This window comes from Erythrolamprus reginae, chromosome 1 (genome assembly GCF_031021105.1).
Source record: "Erythrolamprus reginae isolate rEryReg1 chromosome 1, rEryReg1.hap1, whole genome shotgun sequence".
NCBI classification, from domain to species: Eukaryota; Metazoa; Chordata; class Lepidosauria; order Squamata; family Dipsadidae; genus Erythrolamprus; species Erythrolamprus reginae.
In genome coordinates this window covers 232,706,815-232,730,864 of record NC_091950.1, presented here as the reverse complement: position 1 = coordinate 232,730,864, position 24,050 = coordinate 232,706,815, and the positions used below count along the sequence as shown (strand labels likewise).

Here is a 24,050-nt window from a genome sequence, read left to right as displayed (position 1 = left end):
TGAGAGCGTTTTCTCCGAGCGCAGAATCCGGACGGGCTGAAATCAAATGGGAAATCCTGGCGGCGACATCACAGGGCAGGGAAAACTCTACGGCAGTCAGAGAGCGCACGCACAGTACGAGAGCACACGTGCAATAAGAGAGTCCACGCTCCTGGGTTCGGGTTCGTAAAATGAAAATGGTTCTTAAGACAAGGCAAACAAATCGCAAACCCTGGGTTCGTATGACGAAAAGTTCGTATGAAGGGGCGTTCGTAAGATGAAGTATCACTCTATTTAGATTAGAATTTCAATTATAACTTACATAGATAACTTCAATTAATATTTTAATAAAATCAGTCATTGGGAAGGTTGCCATATAGGCCTTTGGTCAGCATTATCTTGGATTTCAATGAAAACTAAAGAAATCTACAGTGTGACATGTGATTTCTTGCATAAAAGCCAACATAGCACATAAAACTCCAAAAACGTCCAATCTCTAGAAATTCTCCAGATTTGTGACAAAATATTTAGTTTTTTGCCCGTTTCTAAATATTTTATTAGTTACCAAAATGTTACTTCTGCAGATCGGCTGACACAAGGAGCAAGATACTGTAGCTACTTTCATAAATTACAATATATTTGGAGTGCAATATTATTTTGCTTTATGCAGATATAGGTTCACCAAGACTTATGTTCAATGGACAGCAGCCTCTAAATGAATATAGAGTTGCTCTGTGAGGATATTTCATTTTTGGTTAATTAACACAAAGAACAAGCTAGGATACAGTAACAGTAATTAATTTTTTTCTATGTATATTTTGATAAAGATAAGACAGCATAGAGAAGTTATAGAGTTTTTAATGGTTTATCCTAAAATCTGTACATAAATGTGAAATATGTTTTCTAGTATTTTAATTTATAACATCAGAATAACAGACACTGTATATTTATTTGATGTCTGTAAAACCTTAGCACTGAAGCCAGTATTTGGAGAACACTGTTTTGGCTTGAGCTAGAAACTTTGGCAGACTTTTGTACCAATAGAAGGAAATTTCCAGTGTGAAGTTTCATTCAGTGCTACCTTTTAAACCTAGTTTGCTCCTGCTAATTATATTTATTTGATTTCCATTATGTTTTTCACTCTGGGTCAAGGGGCATGCACAGTACTCCTTCTTCCAATTTTTCCCACGAACCCCCCCCCCCCCAGGAATATGATTAGTTAGACTTGTCATTTTTTCTTCTTCATGCAATAAAGCAAACCATGGCAGAGCTCTGATATGTGAAAGTTTCATTTCTTTAACTGCTTTGTTAGTCAAAAGGAGTTACCAAGCTCTGAAGTACAGTACTGTATTTAGAACTCTCTGGGCATTTTTCACAAACATTGTAATGTACACAAATAACTTTTTTTCAAATTTAAAAACAATTTTATTTAACATTTTGCATTTTAACACATTTAAAATAGCATACTCTATTTAATTTAAATATGACTGACAGTGCTTTACAAATGTTTCTTAAATATTTTTAAGAAAATATTTTGGTCTTCCATTTAACCCTTGTATGCTGTTCGAAAAAAGTTCCTAGTGATATGTTCGGGTCACATACGACCCGGACAGAAAACACTTCATTTGAAGTGCTTATGTTTGGTCAATTTGAAAACTTTTTTCACTTGGAAAGTAGTCTGAACATTTCTGCACACAATGATATGAAAATTGAAATGAAAAAATTAATCCTTATTGGTTTATTTTGCACATAAATGTGCCGCCCCCCCCGTTTTTGTGATTTTTTTTCAATTTATGGATAGTTTTGCTTGCAAAATGCATTCTATTTTACTAAAGTTGGTGTGGGATTGGTAGCTTGAACATTACTGCACACAATGATATGAAAATTGAACTGAAAAAATTAATCCTTATTGGTTTATTTTGCACATAAATGTGCCTCCCCCCGTTTTTGTGAAATAGTCTTTACTTTATGGATAGTTTTGCTAGCAGAATGCATTCTATTTTGCTAAAGTTGGTGTGGGATTTGTAGCTTGAACATTTCTGAATATAATGATATGAAAATTGAACTGGAAAAATTGATGCATATTGGTTTATTTTGCATATAAATTTATTTCAATTTATATAAAAATTATGCTGTTAATTTCAAACTTACATACTTTTTTTTAGTAAAATGGATTTCTTTCATAAAATTAGTTATCTGGCTACAATGTGGTTGATTTTCAAAAGGATATTCCAAATATTTATAGACAAATATGTATAAACAGTGACAATAATGGCACACAGCAAGGCCGGGGGGGTGGCCCTTTTGTGGCAAAAATAAACCAATAAGAACCATTTTTTTCAGTTCATTTATATTTTTCTCATGTTCAGAAATGTTCAATTTAGTATATCAAACCTTTTGGGGGAAAATTCCTTAGGGATTTGTAGCCTTAAAAAATATAAATTGACACGAAATTCAGAAAGGATGGGGGGAGGGGCTTTTTGATCAAAATAAAAATATAAGTCTCAATTTTTCCAGTTCAATTTTCATATCATTATGTTCATAAATGTTCAAACTAGTTTTCCAGTTGAAAAAGTTTTCAAAAAGATTAAATTCAAGTACCTAAAAAAAATATTTTTGGTCCTGTCATATACGAACAGAAACAGATTTTAAGTTATGATTTTTTTTTGCCCAGAAAACAATTAGCCACCACCCCAAAAATATTTTTTGATGACCAGCATTGTTAAATTGAGTAAATGAATGCCTAAGATTTTAAAGAATATTTCGGATTTGGAGCATAAAAAAATAAAAAGTGAAAATGATTGCAAGCAGCCGAGGGGGGGGGGAGGCCTTATTTCTGATGTTAAAAGACCAGTAAGAATCATTTTTTTCAGTTCCTTTATATTTTTCTTATATTCAGAAATGTTCAAGCTACCAATCCCACACCAACTCCAGTAAAATAGAATGGATTTTGCAAGCAAAACTATCCATAAATTGAAAAAAAATCACAAAAACGGGGGGGGCGGCACATTTATGTGCAAAATAAACCAATAAGGATTAATTTTTTCATTTCAATTTTCATATCATTGTGTGCAGAAATGTTCAGACTACTTTCCAAGTGAAAAAAGTTTTCAAATTGACCAAACATAAGCACTTCAAATGAAGTGTTTTCGGTCCGGGTCGTATGTGACCCGAACATAACATTAGGAACTTTTTTTGCTCAGCAAAAACTAAGCCCCCCACCCCCCCAAAAAAATTCTCATAGAGAGAACCCCTGAAATGATGAAAAGTCATGAAATTTCAAGTTTCAGATATGCAGGGAAAATTTTTTACAGGGACTCAAACTTGGCTTCGGGTCACATACGACCCGAACAGAACAGCAGGGTTAAACAATAAATACAGGCACTTCTACATATACAAAGAGAGCAAACGCTGTTTGAATAGTCAGATATAACACATATGAAGATACAGCAATATAATGATTTGGACTCCAAAATAGACACAATAGCCTTAAGGATTTTTTAAAATTGGTATCTCAATTATCACCATTTTCATGAGATTCTCACTGACATAAAATTTGATCTTTTAAATGCACTGTCCTATATTAGAGATGTTTCTACCATCATTAACTAAACTATTATTTAATGTAGTGATAAAGGAATTGGAGTTGATGGTGGGAAACTAAGCTACAAAAGCCCCTCGTTATTTACGATATTACTTAAGTTGGGCAAATAAGAGTGTGAGTTAACAGCAAAATCTCTATATTTTCTCTTCTTGGGAAAGATGGTGGAATCTATCACCCTAATTTAATTACAGTATCAGAATAAGAGTAATTTAATGAATATATTTTGACCATCAGTCTTTAAATTTGTGCTAATCACAACTTTGGAAAGCTTTAATTTTTCAAAATTTTAGGACAGTATTATAATGAGAATATTTTCATGCCATATCTTCTGATGTGTAGTACTCTTGTAGTTGTAATCTCACTTTTAGAAGTATTAGACAATGTTACTAGCTAAGTTTGGTTTACAACAAGCCACCAATTGAAGATAATATGCTTACCATTCAGCCAAAGAATTTAAAGTGAAATTTAGGAATAATTTTTGGACATATATTTTTAACAACGTAAATGTGGATCTTGCAAGTTCGTCCAGATTTTAATCATTTCTTGAGGATTCCTGTTGTGGACTAACATTAGATTTGTATAGGAGCATATATTTTTCCTCATTTTCTCTTCAATGTCAAATGTTTTGAAGCCTTTGTGTTTTTCTGGAGAAAGCCCAAGTCTCTGAAGGCACATGCCAATGTACACATCATCAATAGGATAAAGAAGGACCTGGTCAGATATGTTAGCTAATCTTAATGCCAGATCACCAGAATAAAGAAATCCACCACCTCCTGCATATGGAGGATAAGAGCCTTCATAAATACTGTGTGGGATATAGTATTTCACATCTGTATCACGATGAGGTCCAGCATCACGGATAACATCACCTATGAACAAGTCTTTGGCTTTTTCTTTAGTTAAACTCTTCAAGTAATCCAGGATCTGATGGGTATTCACAAAAACATCATCATCTCCTTTGAAAATAAACTGAGCATCAGGGCAAGTATTACTGACCCATTTTAGAAATAGTACCTCCTTTAGAGTCAAATTGAAGAAAGTATCTCTGTAGTTCCACATAAGTATGTCTTGGTGGGTTTCACTCTCAAATTTCAACATACCTGACAGATTGGGAAAGTTATCTTTAGGAGGACTTTGACCTAATAGGAAAACTCTCACAATAGTTATGTCTCCTAATTCAATTTCCCTTCCCCAAGATTCCCGGATTGCTTGCCTTCTATCAAAATGTGATATGAGTGATTTAATAGCCAGAAGCAAAAAAGGTTTATGCTTGCACTTGTGTGGTTGATCTATTAATAATGAATAATTTCTACATCTTAAATAATGAAAAAAGTCTTTAAACCTAGTTGGTAAATCTTTAAAATCTTTAAGATCTGAGGATATAGATAGATCAGGCTCACAGGAGTTCAAAAAGCTATTATTGGAAGATAACCTTTCTTCCACAGTCATATTGGAAAGCAATGCAAAAATAGGATTATATAAGTGTTCCAACTTCTGCTGCTGTTTATTCCAATATGCCTTGTGAGGAATATACTTTCTCCAAAATCTGTTCCTTGGGAGTATAACTTGTCGTTTTGAATTTTTGTCTTGGCCGCTATTTTTTGAGACTTCCACGATGACATATATAAAGAAATTTACCATCATCAGAATTCCCAGCAATTTTAGTCTTCTGCGTCCAACAATCATGTCTCATATCTGGAAAACATTTAAAATCAGAAAAATATTTATTAATATAACAAGTTTTGCATAAATAGTAACATGGTAGAATGAAAAGCTTACTAAATTGAGATCTCATCCTCAACAGAATATGCAATTCTCATTTAGATACTACCTCAGTTAACAACCATTTGCAATTGTACCAGCAATGAAAAAGTCACTGTCTGAAAAGCAAAGAAAGCTGAAGTAAGCACAGTGATGGTTTCACATAGCAACTGCTTCACTTAATTACCAAGTTGCTAGTCCGTCCCAATTGTGGTAGCTAATCAAGGATTAACCGTAATCCACAAATACAAAAAAGGCAGTGGAAGTCTGTGAGCAGGAAGAGAATTTATATCATTTAAGATCACTCCCTGCAAGAAACATGCTCAGGGCTGTAGAAGATAAAAATTAGCTAATAAACAATTTTAAGCAATTTTAAAATCTACTTGACCCATCATTTTCCTCTAACTAACAATGGTTACTACATGCTCAAAAATCCTGGAATTGGTTATGGAGCAAGAACCAGTTTACATAAAATTAATTGTACAGAAGTTGTAAACAATACAAATAGACCATGTTTCAGTGTTGAAAGGCTACACTTCTCCCCTCCCCCCCCCCTTGAAAGCCACAATGAACAGGATAGTATAATCAATACTGTTGGAAGGTATGCAAGCCTCAAAAATATACAGAAAGTCCTTCCCCAAAGAATAACTTAATGGTTTTAAAAGTGATAAACTTTAAGACTTGGTGTGCAGTTGAATTTCAGCAGTGAGAATAGGGGAGGCTCTGGAAGTTGTCAAAATGGTTCAGACATCAGAGAGAATCTAATTCATTCATGTGATGTATGGTAGGAGTTTATTTATCTTTATACCTCTACCACACTATTCATTTGAGTTTTAAAATGCAATCCTTCCAGCTTAAAATTCTAACAATTTAAAAAAGATTTAGGATATTATCCACATTCTAAAACTGAGAGCAATTCGAACTAGCAGCATAGCTAAAATGTGTGCGATTATTTGTAGAGTTTTATGTAACATGGAAGGGATTTTGAAAAACAAGTCTGACAGCTATCTTTGTTTTGCAAGTCCTTATTTATATGCTAACAGTATCTCTTTTAAAACTACCTAGAACTGCCTTCTTGGTAGCACCATTTAAGAGAAACTCACATTCAACCCAACATAGAAAGATCAATAGCAAAAGTATAATTTTCTCCGGTACAAAGACAGATATTTAATTGTGTAACAGGTTAAAATACCCAATCTAGAAATGAAAATGGAGGCTGTACTAGAGGAGTAGTTCTCTTGCTCTCAAAAGTAAACTTCTGAAATACAAAATAATATGTATAATAATTTTAATAAAGCATATTCATTTTTACACACTTTTCTCCTGTACATCAAACCAAATGTGAAAGAGTAAAGTTAGTAGGAATTCCCTAACACTGTTTGATAATTGGTTGGTCCCAAGAGTCAATTCCGCTTTACTGGCCTCTATCCAGCCCATTACAGAGTCTGATAAACCCCTGAATTATTTCCCCTAATTTTGATTATCAAGAAGAGTTATATGATTCCACATCTAATCTAAGCATCAGCTTGCCACAATTCTGGTTCCAGTGAATGCGAAATCATGCTATACATAGAATGCATTATCAGCCAGTGGGTTTCCATAGCTCAAGATGGATTTAACCTCAACAGTATTTGCCAAGCATCTCCATATTCTCAGAATAGAAAAGTAGCTTTCACATCTTCTATAATCTATGCTTTATTGTCTGTAATTCTGAAAACTAAGATACCTTCAACTATAGGAAGAAGTAAGAATGTATGAAAACAATTTTCTCTTCTTAAAAAAGTGGGAACAAATTGTCACTGACTTTAATTAACAGTTGCTTCAAACAGTTGGCAAACAGTGAGGAGGAACTAAAATGCTTCTTGTTGAGGGTGACTGAGAAGAGTGCAAAAGCTGGCTTGAAACTCTACATGAAAAAAGACCATGTTGTCTGATTCCACCACTTCCTAGCAAATCGGAAGAGAAAGACCAGAGGTGACATGATAGCAGTGTTCCAATACTTGAGGGGATGTCACAGAGAGGAGGGGGTCAGGCTGTTTTCCAAGGCACCAGAAAGCCAAACAAAGAATAACTGATGGAAGCTGATCAAGGAGAGATTCAGCCTAGAAGTGAGGAAAAACTTTGTAATGGTGAGAGCGGTCAACCAGTGGAACAGCTTGCCAGTGGAGGTTGTGAGAGCCCCAACAAGGAGAGATTGGACTGCCATCTGTCTCAAATGGTATAGGACAGTGATGGCGAACCTTTTTTCCCTTGGGTGCCGAAAGAGCATGGGTGCATGCTATCGTGCATGCGCAAATGCCCACACCCAGATTCCCCTGTCCCCCAAAGGCCTTCTGGAGGCCGAAAACAGCCTGTTTCCCACCTTCTGGTGGGCCCAGTAGGCTCGTGTTCTATCCTCCCAAAGCTCCAAAGGCTTCCCTGGAGCCAGGGGAGGATAAAAATGCCCTCCCCCATCCCATGAAGGCTCTCTGGAAGCCAAAAACACCCTGCCAGAGCCTCTGTATGAGCCAAAAATCAGCTGACTGGCATACACATATGCATGTTAGAGGTGAGTTAGGGCAATGGCTCACATGCCAGCAGATATGCCATAGGTTCACCATCACTGGTGTAGGAACTCCTGCTTGAGTGGGGGATTGGACTAGATGACCGGCAAGGTCCCTTCCAGCTCTAATAAATAATAAAAATAGAAGGGAAGAAATGGAAGCAGTGACAGATTTTAATTTCTTGGGTTCAAAGATCACTGTAAACAGTGACTACAGCCAGGAAATTAAAAAATGCCTGCTCCTTGCGAGGAAAGCTATGGCAAATCTAGATAGTATATTAAAAGCAGATACATCACCTTGCTAGCAAAGATACCTACTGTGTTTCCCTGAAAATAAGACACTGTCTTATATTAATTTTTGCTCCAAAAGTTGTGTTACGTCTTATTTTCGGGGGGGGGGGGGGGGCTTATATTTCTCAAATAAGACAAATTCACAGGCAGAAAAGCTGACACCCCCAAAGAAAGTGTACCGTACGGTACACTGATTACGGTACGGTACCTGTCAGTATGGCACCCACACACACAAACAACGGCACTTATATGGTACAATAGTATACTCCCGCTATTGTAGCTTCCAGCCACCAGAGGAACTACAGTCTACGCACTGTAGTGGAGACTGTAATGGCGGTGAGACAGCACTGTACTGGATGGCACTGTTCCCTGTAAGCTGTGCGCGCGAGCGCCCCAAAATACCCCTGCACGCAGCCTTTTCCTCGGTCGCGCGCTCCCCATCCCCCTGCCAGCCCGTGGGGGTGGGTGGGCGGGGAGGCGCGGGCAATAGAAGGGAGCCGCGGCCGCCCCTGCCTCTCCATGGTGCCTCCGGCCCCCTCGCGCTCCTGATCTCTCGGCCCTGCCCCCCACCCGCCCGATCCGCCCCCTCTCCTCCTCTGCCGCCCCCTGCCTTGGGGTGCGACTCCTCTCGCGGCGGCGGCGGCTTCAGCTCCTCGGGACGAAAGCGCTCCCAGCCAGGGGGCTGCGAGAGGGGCGGGACGGGCTTTCCCGAAACGGACGGAGAAAGCCCTCTCTCGCAGCCCCCTGGCTGGGAGTGCTTTCACTGCGAGAGAGGGCTTTCTCCATCCGTTTCGGGAATGCCCACCCCTCTCTCGCCCGCGCCGCTCCCCTTTTCTCTCAGTTCTCCCTGGCTTCGCTTTTCAATCCCTCCCTCCTTCCGTCTTTCCTTCCCCTCAGCCTTTCTGTCTGGGGGTCTCCCGCTCTTCCCTTCCCCGCCTCCCAGGCTTTGCCTTTGCCACCCCCACCCCTTTTTTGGTTGGCAAGGAGTCCTTTGCCGCATCCCGCAGTTTGCACTCAGCTCGAGGCCGCTTTCCCTGGCTGCGCTCGGAACCGACGGGGCGCTGCTCTTTCTCTCTCTCCCGTGAGGCGGGGGAAGGGGGGAAAAAGAAAAAAAACCCCTTCTTGCAGCGGGCCTGCGCGTGCGCTCATGCCCGCGCTTGTCCCTTCAGCAGCGAGGGAGGGAAGTCAGAGGGCGAGGGAGCAAGGGAGTGCTCTTGTCCTCGGTGCCCTCTGCAGCCTGCCTTCCTTCTTCTTTGCCACCGCTGAGGGACGGAGAGAAAGATAGAAAGGAAAGAGGGAGGGAGAGATAGAAAGGAAAGAGGGAGGGAGGAAAGAGGGAGGGAGAGATAGAAAGAAAAGAGGGAGAAAGGAAAAAGGGAGGGAGAGATAGAAAGGAAAGAGGGAGGGGGAAAGAGGGAAGGAGAGATAGAAAGGAAAGAGGGAGGGAGAGATAGAAAGGAAAGAGGGAAGGAGGAAAGGGAGGGAGAGATAGAAAGGAAAGAGGGAGGGAGGAAAGAGGGAGGGAGAGATACAATGGAAAGAGGGAGGGAGGAAAGAGGGAGGGAGAGATACAATGGAAAGAGGGAGGGAGGAAAGAGGGAGGGAGAGATAGAAAGGAAAGAGGGAGGGATAGAAAGGAGGGAGAGGGGGGTAGTAGGATAGGGAGAGGGAAAAGGAAGGGCTTGGAGAAAGGCAGGGGGAGAGAAAGATAGAAAGGAAAGAGGGAGGGAGAGATACAAAGGAAAGAGGCCGGGAGAGATAGAAAGGAAGGAGGGAGGGAGGAAAGAGGGAGGGAGACATAGAAAGGATAGAATTATGGATGCAAGAACTCGCTCATGTGTGATAGCGCATGCCACACTTTCTTTCTTTCTTTCTTTTTTTATTTATTTATACTTATATGCCGCCCAGTCCCAAAGGGACTGCCGCTCAGACACTATACTTTTCCGCTCACCCCGAAAAAAAATTAGAGGGAACACTGCTGGACAGTATAAAGCAATGGAAGGGGCCAGCAGGGGACACCACATTATTACAGTACTGCTATGAACAGCTTTGAATGGTACCATATGTTTTCCACCGTACCGTATGTAAATTTGACTACGCCTTATTTTTTGGGGGTACCTTATATTAGGAAATTCTGCAAAACCTCTGACATGCCTTACTTTCGGGGTATGTCTTATTTTCGGGGAAACAGGGTATATAGTCAAAGCTACAGTTTCCCCAATAGTAATGTATGGCTGCAAGAGTTGGACTATAAGTAAGGCTAAGCACCAAAGAATTGATCCTTTTGAACTGTGATGTTGGAGAATACTCTTGAGAGTCCCTTAGACTGCAAGGATTCCAAATTGGTCAACCTTGTTCTTGGGAAAGATTGAGGACAAAAAGAGAAAGGAACCGCCAAGGATGATATGGTTAGATCCATAAATTTAGGCAAACTCTGCAAGACAGGGCAGAACAGGGGGGCCTGGCATGCTGTGGTCCACAGGGTCACGAAAAGTCACACATGATTTAGCAACTGAACAACAAATCAATACCATTCCATGATTATTTTTAGTAGAAATAAATTAAAGTTTTGCTCTTAAAAAAAACCACATTTGCAGCACATTTTTCAAAACCGCTTTGTAACATTTAGATTAGAACATTTTAAACTGTAGAAGGATTAGTTTGTAAGCAATATATCTTACACCGATTATAATATAATTACATAACAAATCAGCTACCTAGAGTATCAACAAAGTTATCAACTTTAATCAGTACCCACAAGTTTCAGCTCAAATCTCTTCAGTCATTTCTGCTGGTTCAGCAAATGCTAAATCCTTTGGCACAGGCAAGGCATTTTTGAAAAGGAAGAGGAATTGCTATTATCTCAGCAGTGGAGAAAGACAGCAAAAAAAAAAAAGGATTTGTGCTGTTTTTTCCTTTCTTGTTAAACCTCAGGATGATTTTAATAAGATTAAAAGCATTTGCATTCCCAAAAGAAAATCATGGCAGACTTCTCCTGCTGCTTCTTATTCCTCAAAGTTCAAATTTTTAAACAAATTAAACTTTACAAGAATATTCTGTGCATATCTGTATATATACCTCACTCCCAAATTCTATAGCTAAAATGCCTTCTTTGCACTGAACATTTGGAGAAAGAGAGGAGAAAAAAATTGTTAGGCCTTTCTATTGAGGGTAAGGTACACTGGAAGCTTACTTATTTATATTTGTGGGATGCTACATACTTTCCTTGCAGGATTCTTTTCACTATCCATTATAAAGGTTAAGATACAATAATATTCAAAGGATTTTCCTCACTAGAAGGTACCTATAATTATTTTTGTTTCTTGATCTTAACTCAAGAATTCTGATAAACTCTGCCTTCACCAAGTACCCAATAATTACTTCTCAAACTATTTTATTTATTTATTCATACCTGAAGAGTTGACACAGGGAAAAGGGGGTTGAATTATTCTCAAAAGTCACCGGAGGGCAGGACAAGAAGCAACAGGAGAAAGCTCATCAGGAGATCAATCATGGAACTAAGGAGGAATTTCCTGACAGTGAGAACAATTTATCAATGGAATTGTTTGCCTCCTATACTTATGGGTGCTCTATCACTGCAGATTTTCAAGAAAATATTGCAGAACCATTTCTCTAAGTGCTACTGCCATGAACAAGAGGTTGGATTAGAAGATCCCCAAAGTCCCTTCTACCCTTATGATTCCATGATTGTATTTTTAAGAGCCACTGGATCATCACACAAGCACAATCTATCAGTTTATTGTTGATTATGCATCTTAAAATTCTGTAATGCAGAAATATATTAAACATGATATTTGAATATACATATTTAGATATGAATGACTAATTCATATCTAAAATGTGAGTTCAGTGGGATTTATGGTTGGGAAACTTTATTTGAAAATAAATGCAGGGCCCATAAAGTTGCTCAATAAGATTTGCAGGTGTCAGAAAAATTAAGGTTGTCTTGGTCCATTCACAAGCTGTGATTAAATGTCAGGTTAATAATAAAATTCTGCTCTCTGGGATAAAATTTATTTTCCATTCTCACTACAGAAGGAAACTGAGGAACTAAAAAAAAGTATGAAATTTCTGCATTGTAGTGCTCATTTCAAAAGCTTCTGGATATTCTGGATTATAAATAGTCTATCAAATATTTATAAAATATACACTTAATAGGAAATCAAAATATTAAATTTAATATTTGAATTGAAAACTTAATGTTTTCTTAAAATTAGGAACTTCCAGATTGAAAGTACCAAGCAAATTAGTTCTGATTCTACGTCCACATAAAAATAGTACAGTGACTTTTATTTTTCTTTCTAAAAGTTTTTAACCCTTATTTCAACTACATAATTAGTTGGTTTGCTGTTTTCTGGGTTTTTAAAAAATATTCTGCCAACTTAAAAACTGCATATTAATTCAAATATTCTTTGATTATACTGTGCACATTGCTAAAGTTATCTGACTTGGCTTGGGTTGCTTGCAGGAACAGTTGAACCTCTTTTTGTTATTTGTCTAGCAGAGATGTGAATTGGGATTTTGATTTTCTCTTTTTTAATATGCTGTGGTTTGTGTTTGCCTTTTGTTTAGCTATTCTCTCTGATAGGAGGAGCCATAAATTGTTCAAGCGAAACTTCATTCTGATAGTTGGTCATATGCTGTCTAGTCTAGAATAAAGCCTAGCTTAATGTGTTTTTATAAATAAATTCTTGAATGTAGAATAGCAATAGCACTTAGACTTATATATCACTTTACAACCCTCCCTAAGTGATTTTTATAGTCAGCATATTGCCCCCAACAATCTGGGTCCTCATTTTACCAACCTCAGAAGGATGGAAGGCTACGTCAACCTTAAATCATTCATTACGTGCACTAATGTTTTATTCATGACTGCCTAAAATTTACATTATAATTGATGATGAAATCATTTCATCAAATTTCATTCCTCTTTGAAATAAATAAATAAATCCAACCAGTCCAATTATATTGGGATGCTCAGTTAAGAACTAATTGCTCCTCAAGAGGTTTCCATTCTACTTTTTCCATATCTGAATAAACTATAAAGCAATGGTTTATTATTCATCTATTTTACCACATTCAAACATTTCAACAATTCATAATATATTATTAACAACAGTAGTACTGTAAGTTTAGTAACAGTATGCATTCTACAATATGCAATTCATGGGTAAATAGCTTGTTCAACAAGTTAAATAAGAATGTTTCTGTTTGACTTTGGCTTTGTGCTAATCTAGTTATTGTGCTTCGTAAATAATGATTTGGGGCTGTGGTTTTTGAGGTTTTGGGTTCTCAAAAAATTTAGATGTGGATTTGAGTTCTTTGAAAACTTGATAAATTCAGTAAGCCATGCTTAATATCACTGAAGAACAATTACTTTGACAACATAAGGGCCAGAACTACTTTCAAGGCAGTGGCATACAAAAGGAGGGTTGGCTTTTTCTAATTTAACTTCTTTTTTTCATTTATTAAGCCTATCTTCCACCTTGCACTTTTTTTTCATCTCTGACAATTGGTATGAAAAGACATCTTCATTCATTCATAACATGATGCTGAACTTCAGTGATGTAATTTCTGATTTCAAAGGTTGCAGACTCACTAGACTCACTAATTACTTAGGATTACTACTCACAAAATTAGCCTCAGTAAATTATAAAGTTCTATTTATATAGATTTTTACTTTGCAACCATTACATGATTTCTAAATTGGAGGGAAATATATTACTCAATTATTTAATGTGTGAAGCTAAGCTCCACCTCCTTTCAACCTCAGCATGGAGATAAGATAGAAAATGGAGGGAAAATGAACTTCTGTAAATGTTTCCTAGAGGAGTCAGTTTTGAGACGGCAAATTGCTACTGCTGTTTTAGTTTCAAAGAAAATCTAGATTCTGCCTTAAATTTAAGAGAATATACATTCTCTTAAATGTCAATAGTAGCTTTTCAACAACAGAGGCATAAAATTAAGACACATGAAATATTAGTTAGTACCCTTTTATAATGCCTTGGTGAGATCACATTTAGAATATTGGATCCAGTTTCGGTTGCCACAATATTAAAACAAAATTAAGGGACTGGAGGCTAAAACATAAGAAGAACGATTGCAGGAATTGGGTATCTCTATTTTAATGAAAAAAAGAACGAGGGACAGGATAGCAGTGCTGCAATATGTAAGGGGTTGGCATAAAGAAGAGGGGTTCAACCTTTTCTCCAAAGTACCTGAAGGCAGAACAAGAAGCAATGGATGGAAACTAATCAAGTAGAGAAGCAACCTAGAACTAAGGAGAAATTTTCTGACAGATCAATCAATCAATCAGTGGAACAGCTTGCCTTCAAAGGTTGTGGGTGCTCCCAACACTAGGTTTTTAAGAAATGATCGGACAGCCATTTGTCAAGAATGGAACAGGTTCTCCTGCTTGAGCAGGGGGTTGGACTAGAAGGCCTCAAAGGTCCTTTCCAACTCTATTATTCTGTCACTTCAAGAACGTGAAGTCAGTTTCTATTGTAATTTGCAATTTGTTTTTTTCTCAATACACAGCTGTTTATATTTTAAAAGTTACACCTTTTCTTCATTAAAAATAACATGCCAGAATATGACTAGATAGAATACTGGTCATTAGCTGGGCTTCCTCCACTCTATAGTTACATAGGATGGTCTGAGGCAGTCATAAGCCATGAGAAAGCCTTAGCACCTCCAAGCCTTAGACATTCTTGCTTGTGATTGTAAGAAATCAGTGTTTATCAGAAAACCTTTGGGGAATTAATTAGGGTTCAACTCTAAGCTTCTGCTCTAGAAAAATGAGCACCCAGCAAAAAAACAAAAAAAAGGCTCTTCAATTGCTGTTTGTTTATTTGATTCACATCCAGCTCTTTCAGAAATTGAGGCAATGTACACAGCCTTCCTTCCTTTGCTTATTTATTTTTTACCCCACCCAACAACCTGAAAGGTAACAGGGCTGAGAGTATGACTGGCCAAATATCATCCAGTGAGCCTCAGATACTGAAAAAAGGGAAGCCAAACCCAGGTTTTTCCGTTTCTAGTCCAACAAATTCTGTGCTAATCCAGGCAACTTTTAAAATAGCTTCAGCATTAACACCTTTACATTCCTCTAAGGGGGCGTTCTTGGGGTTTGTTTAAAATGTACAAAATGTCTCTCAGACCTGTTTGTAATTTCTCAATCCTGAGGTACTTGGATAGGCCTCAGCCTCTGGCAGTCTTGAAAAAAGAGCCCGGCTGTGTGAAGGCAGCAGCCAGGAACTTGCTCTATTTCCCCCTCTTTACAGTCACCTCAACCACCCTTTCCCCCCCTGTCATCAGAGTCCCCACAAAACTCTCCTCAGGCCAGAAACTTGTCTTTCCCTATGGCAGGTCCCAAGGGCCATAAAGCCTCCCACACACATACTTTCCACAAAGCCTATAGGTGGCGAAGTTGCAAAAGTTTGAGATCCTCTCTAGGATGCTTGAAGGCATCTCCTCACTCTACTTTTAAATTAAAAGAACAAATTAAGCATACTAAAAAAAAAAAAAAGGAAAAAGGCACTCTCCTCAATTGTCTTGGTTTCCAAGAACATTCTGGACTCCAAATAGGTGTTCTGACTGGGGGTGGGCGGGTGGATACAAATATAACAGAGCTTTGGCCACTAGTCCCAAATCAGGACAGTGATAAAAGGTCACTTGGGGTGCAAGGAAGGATGACAGGGAGTAGTTTGCTTTTTGGACTATTCATCTTTTGAGGTTGCACACACTTCCCGTGACTATTAATTTATGAGTGAGCAATAACCCTTCCCTTCAAGACCGTTGGAGCATCCATCACTTGCTCTGAAAATGAAATGATCCCACCTACCAACAACTGGAAATGTTAAATACAAGCTATGTAATTCTATTACTATGGCAAATCAACAAATAAAGCTTGCATTTTAGTTATTGATTTCCTGAAAATACTGGATAAAAAGTATACTGTACCTGCAAAAATATATTTTCAGCTAATTTAATTTAACATCCTTTTCAACACTGTGGCATTATATAAACAACAATGTTCAACAATTGACAATCATTTCAGAGAGAAAAATATATTTTTATCGTCTTGTTATTTCTGAGGTATGAGTAGATCTACATGTCTATACCTGTAACCAGGTATAGGCATGTAGATCTACATGTATCATCAACAAATGATTACATTTTTCTGATGTTGGATAGCATTTCATCTCCAATTCAAAAATGGAAAAGGATACCATTAAAGCACTAAATTTAATAGTTTTTACAAAAATATGGATCCTATGGCCCATGAAAAATTATCTTGTACATATGGGAATGCTCTCTCAGCTGCAGAGTTATGAAAACAGAACTACATTAATTTCAACATATATAATGCGGCCAGAAACTATTGTCAAGAAAATCCAACTGTAATATCCTACAATTGATTCAACTTAAAAAGTTTAATATGCCTGGATTGGGCCACAGATCCATTTAGTCCACTATTTTATACCATGAAGTGGCATCTGAATACATATTAGAACTGAACAAGCTTGATTTGGAGACAGATCATCATTATTACCAACACCACCCCTTCTTTAATTGCTTCCCAATGAACAATCCTGAAGAATTGTGTTTATGATTCAGAAGGCAATGAACAGTAGTCACTTATGGCCTGATCTTCCATGAACCTATCCAATCCCCCTTTTAAACCAATTCAAATTGTTACTTTGCTGACTACAAATTTTAACTAGGCATTGTGTGAAAAGCCATTTTCTTCCATTGGTCCAGAATCTTACTTTATCCATCTTCAGTGGAATAAAATGGATTCTAACATTGTGACAGAGGGGGAAATGTCATCACTCTCCCTGTCACCTCTTTTACCATGTATTTCCTTATCTTTCTTTGTTACAGATTGAAGAGGTCCAATTGCTGTAGTGCTTCTTGATAGTAAGAGTTATTTGAGCCTCCTAATCAATTCTTTTCAATTCTTTTCTAATTATAACACTTATTTAAGGTACAGGTATGAGAATTGTATATAACACATTCAGCTTGTTTGTATAACAGCATTATTGTTATCAACAAGTTCTATTTTTAACTTCCTACCTAATTATAATAAGCATGGCTTTTGACTTTTTATTTTTACAGCAAGTGGTGTACAATGTTCCTAAGCTTTCCTAACAACTTTAAGATTTCTCTTCAGAAATTACTCACATGATTTTGCAAAGTGTCTTTGCTTACATATTTAGAAAACCAGGTAGAGAAAGAAATTATGCTTGGCAGAGCTGGCGGCAGACTCAGACAATGAAGAGGTTGGGAAGGAACCTGGGTCAGTTCTGGCATCTGGAGAAGGCTCCGATGGATGTTATGTGTCGAATGAAAAGATACAGCCAGGGTCGTCTGACATTTCCCAGCCACCAGAGAGTCAGCTGCCTTTGTAGGGTGATAAGAATGTGGAGGAAGAACAGCTGGGGCTGTTCCAAATGCACATATGTGCAAGAGTAACGGAGGACAAGGCATCGACTCGGGAAGCAAAACATATGTGGACGCTGAATGCTAGGGAATAAATAGAAGGAAAGGGGAGTGGTTGTCATAGGAGACAACAGTTGGTATTTCTGAAGATTTTGCTCACTGTGTTTTGTGCTACAAAGACTGATTGCGAAAATTTAATTTGCAGCTCAAGGCCTTGCAATTATCAAAAGAACTGATAAGATCTGTACTGCAGTTAACTCCTTGAAAAACTGTTGCCTGGACTTTTCGATGGGTGAAACAATTAATTCACAAGAGGTAAATAAAGAGGGATTTTTCGGGACAAGGAGTCCGCTTAGTATAGTTTACTTACTTTATTGTTGCTGCACCTTGTACAACGAAATTAAATGCCATCTTCAGTGTACATTATAATTATAAAAATAAAACACAAACACACATCCTTCACATTCTATACAATTGAATTGAAAACCGATATTGCATTAATATTGCACTACAGTATATAGTAAAATTCAATATAGTTACAGCCCTAGAATAGAAACTATTTTTCAAACTATTGTCCTTGTTTTTATCATGCTGTACTGTCTGCCAGATAGTAATACCTTAAAAAAAGGATGCCTTGGATGAAATAGAACTTTAAGAATGTTTTGAACTTTCTTAAGGCAGTGGGAGTTATAAAGCTCTTCCAAAGAGGGGAGAGGGAAACCTATGATCCTCTGGGCAATGACGTTAATCCTCTGGAGTGCTGTCCTATCTGCCACATTGCAATTGGCAAATCATACTTGGGTTCATTAAGTTAAAATACTCTCTGTGGTACAGCGGTAGAAATTCACCAGCATTTTTTCATTCAGTTGTTGTTTCCTGAGAAGTCTCAGATAGTATAATCTCTGATGGGCTCTTTCAACCAGTGTGGCAACGGTGAGTGCCCCAGGTCAGGTCCTTTTATGATAACACCCAGAAACTTAATTTTTTTAAAAAAATATATTTTGAATTTTCAACACCCAGAAACTTAAAACGGGCAGTTGCTTCACTCAGTCTCCATTCATAAGCAAGGGCTGATCTATACCTTCTATAAGAAGTTTGTTTCTTTTGTTAAGGCTGGATCAGAACAACAAGTTACAAATTCCAATGTTTTGAAATACAGGCAGACCTCAATTTACAGCCACAATTAGGATTGGAAATTTTGTGTAAGTTGCGATTTTTGTATTCATTTATTATTAAATGGCCTAATGGTTTGAGGCAACTGTGAGCAGTTTACAAAATGATAAAGTATGCAAATATAAGAACAATTATAAACATAAAAAGTTTACAATTTTTAAAAAATCAAACAAATTCAAAACTCTAAGTTTGGAGCAAACAAACAATGGTATCAACTACCTCTGCCAAGCCATCATAGCAATGTTTCAAGGCTTTCCTGAAGGCTAAATGACAGGCTTTAATAAGATATTCCATAGGGCTGGAGCCGTGGCAGAAAAGGCTCTTCTTTCATCAGCTGAAATTCCTTGGTGGTTGTAAATCAAGGCACCCATGTGACCAGACCAAATTTTATGACAGCTTTTATACAAGTCATTAGTCTGAACCCATTCTTCAGAATGGGCATTTTTTGCCAGAAACCAGTAGAAAAATGTCTCAAATCATGGACATGCAACTGCAGAATACTACACCACAACAATGAAACCAGATGTAAATCAGAGTCTGTTACCAAGCTCCTGAAATGTGGTCATGTGACTGTGATGGGGGAGGGAAGACACACATTTTATGCCAGAACTGCTATAAAGGTTGCAAAATTTCCTTTCTGAAGCTGTCATTAAATGACCAGTTGAAAACTGAAAATTACCCGTACAGATCACTCATCCAGCAACCAGAAGTTACAGTAGTGCTGAACAATGAGACGATGGGTTCTTAAAGTTGCATTTGTTGAAGCACCCTCAGGGTCATATATTTTGGGCACTTGGCAACTGATGTACACTTATGATGGTTGCAGCATCCCATATCATGACTGTCATTTGCAACATTCACAATTGGCTTCCAACAAGCAAAGCCAATGGGGAAGTTGGCAGGAAGTCATAAATTGCAATCATGTGATATTGTGCTCAATGATCCATGGCAGTTCATTTATTGACAGCAGCTGGGACTGCCATAGTAAGTTGGACATGGTCATGTGGTTTTTCAATTTATGACATTACTTAGCAATGGAGCTGCTGGTCCCAACTGTAGTGAGAACTACCTGTATTCTCCTGAGTAAGAATCGCCAGGATTGCAAATGTGGCCAATTGTGTATTACATGCTTGTCCCCCTTGGTTCTTTCCAAAAATCTAAATGAATCTTGATTCTAGGACTTGATAATTGCCATGAAAGGTAATTTCCCCCACACAATTTATACCTAGCATAATTAAAGTGGTCTTACTCTAAATCTTTCTCATATTTGCCCCCTCCCCCCTTGGAATTAATAATATATAGGATAGCTAATCCTTGGTTAATAATAGCAATTGAAATGAAACTTTCTATTGTTAAACATCATGGTGATAAAGAGTGTCCATGCTGCTTAGGAATGGCCTTTCCAGCCAGCGCTTGTAGTTGCCATTAAGTGTATCACATGACATCATTAAGGACTTCATGTGGTTGTCATCCGTGATCTCCTGCCAGCTTTCCTATTGATTTTGCTGTCAGGAGCCAGCAATGAGAATCACAAAAGACAACCATGTGACTGTGGGATATTGTGACAGACAGAACAAGTACTGGTCGGTAGTACCAGAGATTCAGTATTGTCATAAGTCTATAAATTGTTGAGTGGTCATTAAGTGAGATCACTTGTAATCTCTAATAGCCCATTCCACTCTTAATTACCTTGCTACCTTCTCTATGATTTTATCAGATTTTGCCAAATCTTCTGTCCAAATCAATGCAATGAGCTCTGAATGAGACTTCTCCTGAAGCTATCTATGCTGCAGCAATGTAATTCCCAATTTGCTTCCAGATGCAAGATACAGGTTTCCATCTATGGAGACCTCCAAGACCTAGGGCTGACTGGCTTATCTGCAACACTAATTATTCTGGCTATCCCACAAAAGTTCTACTATTGCTGTGAGCCGCCCTGCGTTTACGGAGAGGGGCGGCATACAAATTGAATTAATAATAATAATAATAATAATAATAATAATAATAATAATAATAATAAACAAACATTTGGATTATCATTCAGTTTATTTGGAATATTATAGTATCTACCATTCACTCTCTCTTCCATAAACCCCCTTTTAAAAAAGAATTTTAGTTACCAATGTTAAATTCATCATGGAAAATAGTATCTGTATTCTAAACTTCACTAGTTTGTATCAGGTCTAGCCTGCTATACCTTTGATATCAGTGCCTATTTCATTCTTCACTTTTTCCTTGCTCTACCAGATCATAATGAATCAATTTCTTCCTGCATCGCATCTGATGTGATTACATGACCAATTCCTCAGCATGTGATAGAAACGCCTTTAGGAAAAGAGCCAGGCCTATAATTTTTTGGTGTCTTGGCATACCAAACATTTTTATAAAAAACCTATCTTTCTACTTGCATTCTAATGTCACTTTTCCACCACTCAAGGATTGTAAAACAATCAATCCAGTGGGAAAGCTTAATTACAGGGGGGGGGGGGACATTTATGCTTAGGTAATGATTTTCTAAATATGGAAAATATTTCCAAAGCTAGCATTATTTTATTAACATACAAATTTCAGTTTAGAATCTGCCTGCCTGTAAACTGTCCCACCAAGACATCTCAAACAGCTTCATTCAACTTGATAACAATTTTTAACTTAGCTCTAAAGCCAGAGCTAACATGTTCCCTTTTTTCCCTAAAGGTCTGCCTCTTTTCCTTGGAGCATGGTTGTTTTGTGTTAGGTACTTTGGAAGCTTTTTGGAGGGAGGGATTCAAAGAGTAAAAATGCATAATCATGATTACTCCAGCACTTTTTTTTTGCAATCTTTGTCAAAGGAATTTTCTTATCTGGTAAATTGTCCTTGCTGAGGGGATTGTGTTATGCTGCTGAATCCTTGAGTTAATAATCTATAGTTATGTAGACTAATGATTATATGGAGGTCAGTCAAAGAGAATGTTAGGAAGGTTTTACTATTTGGAGTAATAATGATTTGGGGGCTGTGTACTATAGTTAACAGTGTGCAAATGTTTTATATTGTCCTTGGTGAACATTGTGTGAATTTTTACAGAACTGATATAGTCTTGTGTGTAGCCATAATAGCTAAATCAATATTTTGTGAAAATATCAGACTAAAACTAAATAATATGTAAAGTTGAAGGAAGATTAACTGAACCTCTGAACTACAAAAACATTCTGAAACCAATTAGCTAAATCCAAGAGAGAAAGACACACCTACACAGAGAAGGGACTGGTAATTTTTAAAGGACAACTGTATGCTTGGGAACAGGATGATTTGAGCTGCAAACATCCAGATGACCACTAGGTGACAGCAAATAAAATATGAGTATCCAAACAATCTGTAATCTTGGCTCTGACACCCACCAGCAAGAGGAAACATTTAAACCTTAAGGAGAACTAAAACTGAAGGTGGCTTGCTATTTCTTCCAATTAGTTCAATTTCTTTACACACACATAGAGAAACCCTTTATTTCCCCATATCTAAAGAGTAAGTTACCAAATACATTTGGATTTATGGGCAATGAACCTCAAAGAAACACAGAAAAAGCAGAACAACCTCTACCGGTCATGCACTCATGACAAGGTAGAAAAGAAACTGAACGCCAGCAGCGAAATGAAAGTAAGAAAATAAAAAGGTCTGAAACGGGGGGGAAAGAAAACCCGGCAGAAACAAGGCAAGGACTTATCAACGACCCCTCTTAAAAGTTTTTTTTAAAAACCTGCTGGTCTTTCTACACACCCGCGGCAGTCGAGAAACCCCCAAAGGGAGCCAAAAGATTCCCCTTGGATCTTCTCAGGATTTCGACGCCAATACCCACGAGTCATATTTCTGGGACCAAAATTTTCCACGGCCAATTCACAGCCTCCTTTTTCGTGCTCAAGGGAGTGGCGGAGGCAAGCACTCAACCGCCCGAACAGGATTGTTGAGGGGCGTGCGGGGCGAGGAAAGCCCTGGGAACCCCCCCCCCCCCGCGGAAGCCCCTTGAACAAACCACACTTGCCTTTCTCTCTCTTTCTCCCCCCTTCAACATGGCCGGAGAGACCCCACTGCTCCTTTCACCGGGTCGCCGAGCAAACTCACACACGCCATCGAAAACGCGGAGGGCAAAAAAAGGAGAGGGTTTTTGGTCGTTACCTTGGCAGACGATGGCCGGGGCTCGCTCCTCCTGCTACGTCGCCGGCTCCCTGTGACCGGAGTTGGTGCTCTTGCTGTCGTCCTTGACGAAGCCGCCGCCACCATCGCTCTTTCAGGAGACGGTGGCCTCGCCAGCAGAGCCAGAACGTGCCGGGTTTTTTCCCATTACTTCTTCGGCGGCGCTTGCCCCTCTCGCTCCTCCCACAGTCCGGAGTGGATTTCCTCACCACCACCACCCCGGTTACGATCGGCGCGGCGCTTTTCCTTCCCCGGGGAACCCGGTGCGCCCCAGGCCCGCGAAAGAAGGGGAGGGGTGTCTGGCTCCCGGAGCTTTCACCGACGGCGAGAAGGGAGCATTTCGGTTGCGGGAAACGAGGCGGCGAAGGAAACGTCAGGGCCGCTTTCGTCTGCCTTTTCTCCCCCTTCTCTTCCTCCTCCTTTTTCGCTTTCGTGACTCAACCTCGCTGCCGCCACTTCACTTCTCTTCCTACTCGCTTTCAGCGCATCTCCTCCGAGGGCTTCCCTGGGTTCTCCTTCCTTCGGGAGCAGACGAGGGCACCTGAACCGGACCCTCCGCAAGGCGTCCCGTCTCCCAGGGGGCCGGGGCCACGTGCTCTCCACGCAGCGGGGACCCGAGCCCTCTTAAAACTTCGTAGCTGGCCCAGCTCGCAAAGGCCGGGGACACTTGTTGCTCGCCGTCCTTTGGATGACGCCGCTCGCCGGAGTTCTACTACTCGCAGCGGCTCGCCGTCTATCAGGCCGAGGGGCCACAAACCCCACCAAAACCAGTCCCGCCGCTCCGCTTCGGCTACCCACCAAAAAAGGGGAGGGGGGAAACCGGCCGCGGGAGACAGGCTCCAAGCCCCACCTCCTGGGCGGTCTCCTAAAAGAAGGCCTCGGCGCCGTAGGAGACTGAGGGAGGGGGGCGTGGATAGTCGGCCAGGGCTGTAGTTCGTCCCTGCTGGAAGGATTGGTTTGTGGAGAAAGGCTGCTTCTTCTTTCTTTTCTGACGAGAGGTGAAGGGTTTATTTCCACGGGGTAGTAAACTTCGCGGCGCCTTTCAGTGTGCTTGCGCATCCTCGTCAGGT

At 39.1% G+C, this 24,050-nt stretch overlaps 1 protein-coding gene across 1 annotated transcript; it reads right to left on the bottom strand.

Annotated features, from left to right (window-relative positions):
- Positions 1-1,380: 1,380 nt before the first annotated feature.
- B3GNT2 (UDP-GlcNAc:betaGal beta-1,3-N-acetylglucosaminyltransferase 2) lies at positions 1,381-24,050 on the bottom strand. The gene is made up of 3 exons (XM_070732528.1): positions 22,963-24,050; positions 3,350-5,278; positions 1,381-1,531 (listed from the first exon to the last, which is right to left on the bottom strand). Exon 2 carries the CDS (start codon positions 5,267-5,269, stop codon positions 4,076-4,078), a length of 1,194 nt encoding a protein of 397 aa, XP_070588629.1. The 5' UTR covers positions 5,270-5,278; positions 22,963-24,050; the 3' UTR covers positions 1,381-1,531; positions 3,350-4,075.